At 47.3% G+C, this 12,559-nt stretch overlaps 1 protein-coding gene across 1 annotated transcript; it reads left to right on the top strand.

Moving 5' to 3' along the window:
• Positions 1–4,120: 4,120 nt before the first annotated feature.
• Positions 4,121–11,038, top strand: LOC146063102 (putative G-protein coupled receptor 139). Its single transcript, XM_083175116.1, has 4 exons — positions 4,121–4,190; positions 6,473–6,557; positions 8,806–8,909; positions 10,083–11,038. The coding sequence occupies exons 1-4, from the start codon at positions 4,121–4,123 to the stop codon at positions 11,036–11,038; spliced, it is 1,215 nt and encodes a 404-aa protein (XP_083031242.1).
• Positions 11,039–12,559: the final 1,521 nt, after the last annotated feature.

Here is a 12,559-nt window from a genome sequence, read left to right as displayed (position 1 = left end):
GACACACTGTGATTGTGGTATTTCCTGACATACACACTGTGACTGAGGTATGTCCTGACATCGACACACTGTGATTGAGGTATGTCCTGACAAAGATACACTTTGACTGAGGTATGTCCTGACATCGACACACTACTGTGACTGAGGTATTTCCTGACAGATACACTGTGATTGAGGTAAGTCCTGACATAGACACACTGTGACTGAGGTTTGTCCTGACATCGACACACTGTGACTGAGGTATTTCCTGACAGATACACTGTGATTGAGGTATGTCCTGACATAGATACACTGTGACTGAGGTAAGTCCTGAGATAGATACACTGTGACTGAGGTATGTCCTGACATCGACACACTACTGTGACTGAGGTATGTCCTGACATCGACACACTGTGATTGTGGTATTTCCTGACATACACACTGTGACTGAGGTATGTCCTGACATCGACACACTGTGATTGAGGTATGTCCTGACAAAGATACACTTTGACTGAGGTATGTCCTGACATCGACACCCTGTGACTGAGGTATGTCCTGACATTGAAACACTGTGATTGAGGTATGTCCTGACAGACACACTTTGACTGAGGTATGTCCTGACAGACACACTGTGACTGAGGTATGTCCTGACATCGACACACTGTGATTGAGGTATGTCCTGGCATAGATACACTGTGACAGAGGTATGTTCCTGACATCGACACACTGTGACTGAGGTATGTCCTGACATAGACACACTACTGTGACTGGGGTATGTCCTGACATAGACACACGGTGACTGAGGTATGTCCTGACATCGACACACTGTGATTGAGGTATTTCCTGACATAGATACACTGTGACTGAGGTATGTCCTGACATCGACACACTACTGTGACTGGGCTATGTCCTGACATAGACACACAGTGACTGAGGTATGTCCTGACATAGATACACTGTGACTGAGGTATATCCTGACATAGACACACTGTGTCTGAGGTATGTCCTGACATAGATACACTGTGACTGAGGTATGTCATGACATAGACACACTGTGACTGAGGTATGTCCTGACATAGACACACTGTGACTGAGGTATGTCCTGACATAGATACACTGTGACTGAGGTATGTCCTGACATAGACACACTGTGACTGAGGTATGTCCTGACATAGATACATTGTGACTGAGATTATGTCCTGACATCGACACACTACTGTGACTGAGGTATGTCCTGACGTAGATACACTGTAACTGAGGTATGTCCTGACATAGACACACTGTGACTATGGTATGTCCTGACATAAATACACTGTGACTATGGTATGTCCTGACAGATACACTGTGATTGAGGTATGTCCTGACATAAATACACTGTGACTGAGGAATGTCCTGACATAGATACACTATGATTGAGGAATGTTCATATATATATATAAACTTTCATATTGCAGGGAGAAGAGGTCAGTGTTATCAAAGTGAGTGTGAGAACACTACAGTGGCGTGACAGTGAGTTTGAGAAGAGAACAGTGGCGTGACAGTAATTGTGAGAAGTGACAGTGTGAGTTAGAGGTGAGGGCAGCAGTGTGACAGTGTGAGTTAGTGGTGAGTGCAGCAGTGTGACAGTGTGAGTTAGTGGTGAGGGCAGCAGTGTGACAGTGTAAGTTAGAGGTGAGGGCAGCAGTGTGATAGTGTGAGTTAGAGGTGAGGGCAGCTGTGTGACAGTGTGAGTTAGTGGTGAGGGCAGCAGTGTGACAGTGTAAGTTAGAGGTGAGGGCAGCAGTGTGATAGTGTGAGTTAGTGGTGAGGGCAGCAGTGTGACAGTGTGAGTTAGTGGTGAGTGCAGCAGTGTGACAGTGTGAGTTAGTGGTGAGGGCAGCAGTGTGACAGTGTAAGTTAGAGGTGAGGGCAGCAGTGTGATAGTGTGAGTGAGAGGTGAGGGCAGCTGTGTGACAGTGTGAGTTAGTGGTGATGACAGCAGTGTGACAGAGTGAGTTAGTGGTGAGGGCAGCAGTGTGACAGTGTGAATTAGAGGTGAGGGCAGCAGTGTGACAGTGTGAATTAGAGGTGAGGGCAGCAGTGTGACAGTGGGAGGTAGCTGTGAGTGCAGCAGTGTGACAGTGGGAGTTAGAGGTGAGTGCAGCAGTGTGACAGTGGGAGTTAGAGGTGAGTGCAGCGGTGTGACAGTGGGAGTTATAAATGAGTGCAGCAGTGTGACAGTGGGAGTTAGAGGTAAGGGCAGCAGAGTGATAGTGTGAGTTAGAGGTGAGGGTAGCAGAGTGACAATGTGAGTTAGTGGTGAGGGCAGTAGTGTGACAGTGTGAGTTAGTGGTGAGTGTGACAGTGTGAGTTAGTGGTGAGGGCAGCAGTGTGACAGTGTGAGTTAGTGGTGAGTGCAGCAGTGTGACAGTGTGAGCTAGTGGTGAGGGCAGCAGTGTGACAGAATGAGTTAGTGGTGAATGCATCAATTTGACAGTGGGAGTTAGTGGTGAGTGCAGCAGTGTGACAAGGTGAGTTAGTAGTGAGGGCAGCAGTGTGACAAGGTGAGTTAGTGGTGAGTGCAGCAGTGTGACAGTGTCAGTTACTGGTGAGTGCAGTAGTGTGACAGTGTGAGTTAGTGGTGAGGGCAGCAGTGTGACAGAATGAGTTAGTGGTGAATGCATCAATTTGACAGTGGGAGTTAGTGGTGAGTGCAGCAGTGTGACAAGGTGAGTTAGTAGTGAGGGCAGCAGTGTGACAAGGTGAGTTAGTGGTGAGGGCAGCAGTGTGACAGTGTCAGTTACTGGTGAGTGCAGTAGTGCGACAGAGTGAGTTAGTGGTGAGGGCAGCAGTGTGACAGAGTGTGTTAGTGGTGAGGGCAGCAGTGTGACAGTGGGAGTTAATGTGAGTGCAGCAGTGTGACAGAGTGAGTTAGTGGTGAGGGCAGCAGTGTGACAGTGTGAGTTAGCGGTGAGGGCAGCAGTGTCACAGTGTGAGTTAGTGGTGAGTGCAGCAGTGTGACAATGTGAGTTAGCGGTGATGGCAGCAGTGTGACAGTGTGAGTTAGCGGTGAGGGCAGCAGTGGGACCGAGTAAGTTAGTGGTGAGTGCAGCAGTGTGACAGTGTGAGTTAGTGGTGAGTGCATCAATTTGACAGTATGAGTTAGTGGTGAGTGCAGCAGTGTGACAAGGTGAGTTAGTGGTGAGGGCAGCAGTGTGACAAGGTGAGTTAGTGGTGAGGGCAGCAGTGTGACAGTGTCAGTTACTGGTGAGTGCAGTAGTGTGACAAAGTGAGTTAGTGGTGAGTGCAGCTGTATGACAGTGTGAGATAGTGGTGAGGGAAGCAGTGTGACAGTGTGAGTTAGTGGTGAGGGCTGCAGTGTGACATTGTGAGTTAATGTGAGTGCAGCAGTGTGACAGAGTGAGTTAGCGGTGAGTGCAGCAGTGTGACAGTGTCATTTAGTGATGAGTGCAGCTGTATGACAGTGTGAGTTAGCGGTGAGTGCAGCAGTGTGACAGTGTCATTTAGTGATGAGTGCAGCTGTATGACAGTGTGAGTTAGTGGTGAGGGAAGCAGTGTGACAGTGTAAGTGGTGAGGGCAACAGTGTGACAGAGTGAGTTAGTGGTGAGTGCAACTGTGTGACAGTGTGAGGTACTGGTGAGTGCAGCAGTGTGACAGTGTGAGTTACTGGTGAGTGCAGCAGTGTGACAGTGTAAGTTAGTGATGAGTGCAGCAGTGTGACAGTGTGAGTTACTGGTGAGTGCAGCAGTGTGACAGTGTAAGTTAGCGGTGAGTGCAGCAGTGTGACAGAGTGAGTTAGCTGTGAGTGCAACAGTGTGACAGTGAGTTAGCGGTGAGTGCAGCAGTGTGACAGAGTGAGTTAGTGGTAAGTGCAGCAGTGTGACAGTGAGTTAGCGGTGAGTGCAGCAGTGTGACAGAGTGAGTTAGCGGTGAGTGCAGCAGTGTGACAGTGAGTTAGCGGTGAGTGCAGCAGTGTGTCAGAGTGAATTAGCGGTGAGTGCAGCATTGTGACAGAGTGAGTTAGTGGTGAGTGCTGCAGTGTGACAGTGTGAGTTAGTGGTGAGTGCAGCAGTGTGACACGGTGAGTTATTGCTGAGGGCAGGCGTTAGAGGAGAATAATACCGGTTAGGGGCAGTCACGATGGAAGAACCATGGATTCGGACTGTGCAGAGGCTTTTCTATCCCATTATGTGTGTGTTTGGAATACCAGGTGAGTTTTTGTTCCTCACTAACCTGCTGCCTTCTCTGCAATTATCATAAAGGGGAACCAGTAGGCTATGCAGACTCCAGTGATGTCACAGCACAGTGCCCCAGCCTGCGCTCCGATACACATACCTGATGCTGGTGGATGGTCACTGAAGCTGCCACCATGAAGAATATTGGAATAGCACCAGCCACTATATAAATCCGCAGTTATCACACGAATGTAGCGGGGACCTCTCCAGGCATGTGACGTCATAGAGATCACGCTGATAATATTGTTAGGAATTGTATGGAAATATCTCCAGGGTTAAGTTACAAAGTATGTATATGTATACCAATACCAGTGCCCTGTGCCAGAAATAGAATTGGTGCACACTGTAATGCCCCTTACACATTATGCTGCACACTGTAATGCCCCTTACACATTATGCTGCACACTGTAATGCCCCTTACATATTATGCTGCAAACTGTAATGCCCCTTACACATTATGCTGCACACTGTAATGCCCCTTACACATTATGCTGCACACTGTAATGCCCCTTACACATTATGCTGCACACTGTAATGCCCCTTACACATTATGCTGCACACTGTAATGCCCCTTACACATTATGCTGCACACTGTAATGCCCCTTATATATTATGCTGCACACTGTAATGCCCCTTATATATTATGCTGCTTACTGTAATGCCCCTAACACATTATGCTGCACACTGTAATGCCACTTACACATTATGCTGCACACTGTAATGCCCCTTACACATTATGCTGCACACTGTAATGCCCCTTATATATATTATGCTGCAGACTGTAATGCCCCTTACACATTATGCTGCACACTGTAATGCCCCTTATATATTATGCTGCACACTGTAATGCCCCTTACACATTATGCTGCACACTGTAATGCCCCTTACACATTATTCCGCACACTGTAATGCCCCTTACACATTATTCCGCACACTGTAATGCCCCTTACACATTATGCTGCACACTGTAATGCCCCTTACACATTATGCTGCCGACTGTAATGCCCCTTACACTTTATTCTGCACACCATAATTCTCCTTACACATTATGCTGCACACTGTAATGCCCCTTATACATTATGCCAGACACCATAATGCACATTACACATTATGCCGCACATGGTAATACCCCTTATACATTATGCCAGACACCATAATGCCCATTACACATTATGCGTGACATCATATCTCCCCTTACACAATATGGCGCACACCGTAATGCCCCTTACACATTATTCCGCACACCATAATTCTCCTTACACATAGTGGCTTAGTGGCCAAAAATGCATCCAGTTTTGATTTATGTCACACCGTAAAGCCCATCGCGTTATACTGTACACCGTAATTTTCTTACACGTTATGCTGCACAGGGTAATAATGCCCCTTATACATTATGCCGCACACCATAATGCCCCTTTACACATTATGCCTGATCTCATAATTCCCCTTACACATTATGTCGCACATGGTAATGCCCCTTATACATTAAGCAACACACCATAATGCCCATTACACATTATGCCTGACATCATGGGGGAAATTTACTAAGAATACGAATACAAATAATTGTATTCGTATTCTTGCTACGAATGAATACGACTGCATACCTCATATGCAAAGTCGTGTTCCGAAGGGGGATTTACAAAGCAGTCATATACGACTGCTTTGTAACCCTCCGATGTCGTATTAATTCATATTAGCTGGCCGTATATATAGGCAGGCTGCACGGATCAGTCAGATCCATCATATCAGTCAGATCCATGCAGGCTGCAAGGTGTAATTTTTTTTTTTAAATAAATATAAATAAATAAAAAAAACGGCGTGGGGTCCCCTCCCACAGCCATAACCAGCACCAGGCTGAAAGAGCCGGGGCCGGTAATTAAAAATCAGGAAACCCGACAAATAGAGGTTCCCCGACTTTTAAAAACCATCCCCAGGCTCCAGGTCCAGGGCTGGTTCACAAAATACGGGGGACAAAATGAGTAGGGGTCCCCCGTATTATAAGAACCAGCCCCAGGCCAAACCAGCCAGCAGGGTAATGTCACAGCCGGGGGGATACTTTTTATACAAGTCCCCCCGGCCAAAGCATTAACAGCCTGGCCAGGGGTCCTGGGGGAGTGGGGACCCCCCTAATAAAGGGGTCCCCCCCTCCAGAATCAGGAGCCGACTTTCTCGGTTCCTGATTGGCCACTAGGCGGCCAATAGAAATCATTCTGTGTAGAGGCGGGGAAAGATGAATATCTCTGCATCTCTCCAGTGTCCAAGCGGAGCGGAGCGGGTACCAGCAGCCGGAAGCAGCGCGACTTGAAGAGAAGATGCAGGGATGGTCGCCAGACGACCAGGTGAGTAGGATTTCCTTCCACAGGTACCCATTTGGATTACTACGGATCCTGAACCCCGGACTCTTCAGCCCTGGAGCCCCGGACCAGCCCCGGAACCAAGGCCCCGGACCAGCCCCGGAACCAAGCCACTGGACTTGACCCAGGGACTTACCGACAGGCTCAAGATAGGTAAGTATCAGTGTATTTGTCTAATGTATGTATTAAACTTTTATTTTTCTGGCTTGTCAGTGTGTTTATTTAATTATTTCTTGTACTGTGGAACTACAAGAACCAGCGGGCCCTTTAATGCCCCGCATGCTGGGACTTGTGGTTCTCCAAGTCCCAGCATGCGGGGGAGGCTTTCTGGGATTCATAGTTCCACGGTATGAGACAATAGTTTTTAATCTTTTTTTTTTACACCATTTTATCAGCCCGGTGGCCACCGGGGACAGCACCAGGCTTCAGCCTGGTCAGGTAAGTCCTGGAGGAGGGGGACCCCTTTATTGGGGGGGTCCCCACTCCCCCAGGACCCCTGGCCAGGCTGACTGGTCGGTAGGGTTAATGCTTTGGCCGTGGGACCTTATATAATAAGTGTCCCCCGGCTGTGGCATTACCCTGCTGGTTGGTTGTGCCTGGGGCTGGTTCTTAAAATACGGGGGACCCCTACTCATTTTGTCCCCCATATTTTGGGAACCAGCCCCGGACCTGGAGCCTGGGGCTGGTTGTTAAAAATCGGGGAACCCCTATTTGTCGGGTTCCCTGATTTTTAATTACCGCCCCGGCTCTTTCAGCCTGGTGCTGGTTACAGCTGTGGGGGGGACCCCACGCTGATTTTTTTCATTTATTTATTTATTTTACATTTTTTTTAACACTAAAGCCTGCACGGATCTGACTGATCCGTGCAGGCTTCTGCCAAATACGACAGGAAAATAAAGTGTATTTTCCTGCCGTATATTCGTGGCAGTTTTACACTAATTAGCAGCCGTATTTTCAATACGGCTGCTTAGTACATCTGGAACCACCATTCTTTTGAATGGTGATTCCTGTCGTATTCTATCGATGGTGTAGACATTCGTATTTGTAAATACAAATACGAATGTCCCATCAATATGAATACGAATATTTGTATTTTTGGCATAGTAAATGCCAAAAATACGAATACACCGGAAAAAATCGTATTTTCCTAGGAAAATACGTTTTTTTTCTACTAAACCATCTTAGTAAATTTCCCCCTATATCTCCCCTTACACATTCTGTCGCACACGGTAATGCCCCTTATACATATTGCCGCACACCATAATGCCCATTACACATTATGCCTGGCATCATATCTCCCCTTACACAAAACGCCACACTGTAAGGCCTCTTATACATTATGGCATACACCGTAATGGCCATTACACATTATGCCTGACATCATATTTCTCCTTACACAATATGCTGCACACCGTAATGCTCATTATACATTATGTCGCACACTGTAATGCCCCTTACACATTACGCCGCACACCAAAATGCCCATCAAGTTATACTGTACACCATCATTTTCTTACACAATATGCTGCACACCTTTATAACCATTACACATTATGCCACACACCGTAATTCCCCTTACACATTATGCAGCACACTGTAATGCCCCCAACATATTATGCTACATACTGAAATGCCCATCACATCATGCTTTACACCATAATAACTGTAATGCTGCCCCAACCATAATATGCCCCAGGGTATTTTGTTGCTCACCAATAGGAAGAAGAGGCAGCTTCTCAGCTTCCAGGAAATGGGGGGGTGGGGGGGTGTGGTGTGGGGGGGGGGGGGGTTGCTTTGGTGGCAGAGTGGGGGAGAAGTGGCTCATTGGGAACGTGGTGAGGAGGCAGCTGCTTAGCCTCCTCGCTCTGGGCGGATAGAACACAGCTGGGAGCAGGAAAGGAATGAACAAAATTCTAAGCGCTATGTGTGAGAAGGAGCTTAGTAAATAAAATCCCAGAACTAATTGCATTAATGACAAGGCGTGAACTGGATATTGTGGCTATTCCATGAGAATCATGAGTGGGACGTACTGTAGCTATACCAGGATATACTTTATTTCAGAAGGATATAGTGGCAATAATTGGAGGAGGGGAGCAATGTATGTAAGAAAACCATAAGGAATACCTTAATACAGGTAGTCTCCCGTATCCGGAGATCTCATCCGAAATATTCCAAAAACCGTGTTTTTTTTTAGAATATTTCGGATTTTTTTTTTGTTCCCTCCACCCCCCAGCCCTTTATTCATACTTACCAAGTCCCCCGATGTCCACGATGGCCTTCAGGAGCGTCTTCAGCAGAAGAAGATCCTGAAGGATGCCGAGGACACCGGGATACGCCGTGGGGCCATCGGGGGGACTAGGTAGTTATGTTAAGAAAATAAAATCCAAAAACCGTAAAAATCCCTTATCTGGAATGCTCATGGTCCTGAGCATTTCGGATAAGGGAGACTCAACCTGTATTATATATTGAAGAAAAAAAACTGAGACCCTTTTGGTGACCACAGAAACACAGGACAAGGCCGTTCTTCATATTGGGGTGGTCTGCAGACCACCAGGTCAGGAAGAAGAACTGGACCAGAACCTACTGGAGGACATCACCAAAATGTCATCAAAAGGAGGAGAGGTGATAATCATGGGGGACTTTAATCTTCTCAGTGTAAACTGGGAGGTGTCTGTTGCTAGTTCCACTAGAACACTGGTTCTAAACCTCGGTCCCTAGGACCCCCCAAACAGTTCAAGGTTTACAGGTCACCCGGCACTCATTATTCACTGACACATTTTAAAAGATCCTCAGGTGGGGCTAATTACTTCACCTGTGATTCTGTGTGGAGACCTGGAAAACGAGAACTGTTGGGGGTCTTAAGGACTGAGGTTGAGAACCACTGATCTAGAAGTTTGGATATTTTCATTATTGGTAGAGATCATCACCTCCAGCAGTGGGTGATAGGGGCCCATTCACAAAGACGCAATATTAGACTTACTGTAATACATTATACTGATTAGAGCAGGTAAGATAGGAGAAATGGTTCCAGGAGATGTTGTGTGATAGAGTACTGGCAATGAGCCCCATTAATGTTATAATGAACCAGTAGATGTGACCAATATACCGTATACCACCTGACATTTTTACATAGAAAACTTTTTTTATTAAAGAGAAGTTTTTTTAACCATGGAACTAAAAGCTTTAATCTGTGTTTCCAGTTTTATGCTGGTGCTAGGACCATGATGGGAGCGAGTTTGGAGCGATGATCCGCTTCATCATCCTGGTCAGCTTTAGCCATGTTTTATCAATAAATATATTGTCATATAGAAACCAAAAAATATAAAAAAACATAGTCAGTGTGCACAATCCGGGGCTACACGTGCGTCCGTCTGTCCGTCCGTTATATGTAACAGTCCTCCAAGGAGAGTAGTCTATGATTTGTGCATCTTCTTGAGAAGGCCTTGGCTCTGCAGAGCTTCATGTAGACCTGTAGGTAATGTGACGCTGGCTGTTTCTCTCTCCTTGCAGCCAGTCTGGTGACCATGGCCGTACTGTGGAGAGGAAGCCTTGACATGACCAAATCCATTGTTTATTACCTGGTGGCATTAGCTCTGGCCAATCTTCTCCTCATCTTGGTGGTGACAATCTTCCGGGACATCTTCTACTTCTACGTGGACATCACGTTGTGGTGGCCTCAGCTGTCCTGTGGTGTCAGCAACTGGATCTACTTCACTTGCGTCTACTCCCTGACGTGGCTCACGGTGGCTTTCTCTGTTGACCGTTATGTCATCGTATGTTGCATGAAGATGAAGCTCCGGTTCTGCAAGCCCTCTGTGACACGATGGGTAATCGTTAGTGTATATGTTGGCGCTTTCCTTGTGGCAATGCCTACATTCTGGATGTATGTACCTGTCCGGACTATTCAGCCAGATGGAAGCGCCTTTCACATTTGCAGCCTCCATCGCAATCTGAGCTCGATTCCTTTCCTGTCGGTTTATGATCACATCCAGACGACGGTTTGGATAATCCTTCCTCTTGTCTCTCTGGTTCTGACCAATGGCTTAACAGTCTGGCACATCACCATAACCACCAGGGCGCGTCAGAGCCTGAAGGGGGGATCTGCCGGAAACCAAGGCGAGGACCCAGAGGTGGGGCGCAGGAAGAAGTCCGTGACTCTGCTTGCCATGATTTCTGTCTCGTTCCTCGGCCACTGGATGCCCAAAATAATCGTCAAGGTGGTAGAAAGATTCACGTATCCGCCAGTCAACCGCTACGACTTCTACCACCCCGTGAATGTGACGAGAATGTTATGCAATATGCTGATTGTCTTCAGCTCCGTCAGTAACGTCTGCATCTACTCATTTACCATCACCAAATTCCGGGAGGAACTGTTCCGCGGAGCCAAACTCATCTTCTACTCAGTGCGCCACGGCCCTGGCTCACCCTTCCCCCCCGACAAACCCATTCATATATTCACCATATAACCCCGGGTGATGGAGGGGGCAGCAGATATATACACAACTCTCCTATATTGTCACGCTCATGTTCTGTATGCAGAAAGTGAGTTCTTTAATGTCTGTATACAAATATCCAGAACAGTGATGGGGCAGGTAAGATAGGAGAAATGATTCCAGGAGATGTTGTGTGATAGAGTACTGGCAATGAGACCCATAAATGTTATAATGAACCAGTAGATACGACCATGCATACACTGGGATACGTGGTACATGGCATACACTGGGACATGGCATGTGGGGTTGTGTGCATGTAACCATGGTGATACTGTGTGGGGCTGTGTGCATGTAACCCTGGTGATACTGTGGGGTTGTGCATGTAAGCATGGTGATACTGTGTGTGGGGCTGTGTGCATGTAACCATGGTGATACTGTGGGGATGTGTGCATGTAACCATGGTGATACTGTGTGGTTGTGTGCATGTAACCATGGTGATACTGTGGGGTTGTGCATGTAACCATGGTGATACTGTGGGGTTGTGTGCATGTAACCATGGTGATACTGTAGGGTTGTGTGCATGTAACCATGGTGATACTGTGGGGTTGTGTGCATGTAACCATGGTGATACTGTGTGGTTGTGTGCATGTAACCATGGTGATACTGTGGGGTTGTGTGCATGTAACCATGGTGATACTGTGGGGCTGTGCATGGAGAGCAAGGAGCTGGTCTTAGCGATAGGCTTGGAGGCGATTGCTGCTGTGACTATACCAATCGCATTTGTGGGATGTATGACACATGTAAGGTGTCACGGCATAGGTGTACGCTTCTGGTGGTGTGTTAGTGCATACGGGAGAGGTGGATTACACAGACATGTATATAATAGTAGAAACAGATGTTCACTTATATAACGGAAGCCCAGGCGGTGGGGTTAGTAGCCACGTCAGTAATAAATACAAGTCACGTGTCACAGATACTGTACATTCCTGATTGACACGCAGCGTATCGTGTAACACGTCTGGAGAATCTGGCTGAAGCAGATCAGACATAACATCACAACCACCTGCCGGACATCATGTACGTCCTCCTTATGCCACCTATATAGCTATGACTCACCAATCATGGCCTCCACCAGACCTCTGCAGGTGCCCTGTAGTATTTGGTACCAGACCCTGTAAGGTGTGAGGTGGGCTCTCCATAACATGAGAACTTCATACTGCCCTGACCGATGTTCCTGTTGTCCATAGTCATCCTGGTTCCATCTCTACCCCAGGTAAGGGCCACACCCAGCCGCCCACATGGTGTAATAGAGAATGTGATTCATCAGACCAGACCACCTTCTTCCTCTGCTCCATGGTCTAGATCTGATGCTCACATGCCTTCCGTGGTCAGTATGGGCCCATAGGCAGACAGCTGGAATTCTCCGTGTCCCAGCACCTCTCTATCACAGGCAACAGTCATGTTACCAGTAATTTGTGGTACCAAAACTCTTATGTGGGCTAGGACCTGATGGACGAGCCTCCGTTCCCCACCTGTAACAATGAGACTTGGGTG

Source organism: Crinia signifera, chromosome 3 (assembly GCF_055691185.1).
Source record: "Crinia signifera chromosome 3, ASM5569118v1, whole genome shotgun sequence".
NCBI classification, from domain to species: Eukaryota; Metazoa; Chordata; class Amphibia; order Anura; family Myobatrachidae; genus Crinia; species Crinia signifera.
This window is presented reverse-complemented; position numbering and strand designations above follow the sequence as displayed.

What these genes read in the sequence shown, in the direction of transcription:
- LOC146063102 (XM_083175116.1), top strand. Translation starts at nt 4,121, where the DNA reads ATGGAAGAACCATGGATTCGGACTGTGCAGAGGCTTTTCTATCCCATT. An exon ending in GATGGTCGCCAGACGACCAG is followed by an intron (nt 6,558 to 8,805) that starts GTGAGTAGGATT and finishes TCCACCCCCCAG; the next exon opens with CCCTTTATTCATACTTACCA. An exon ending in CGAGGACACCGGGATACGCC is followed by an intron (nt 8,910 to 10,082) that starts GTGGGGCCATCG and finishes CTCTCCTTGCAG; the next exon opens with CCAGTCTGGTGACCATGGCC.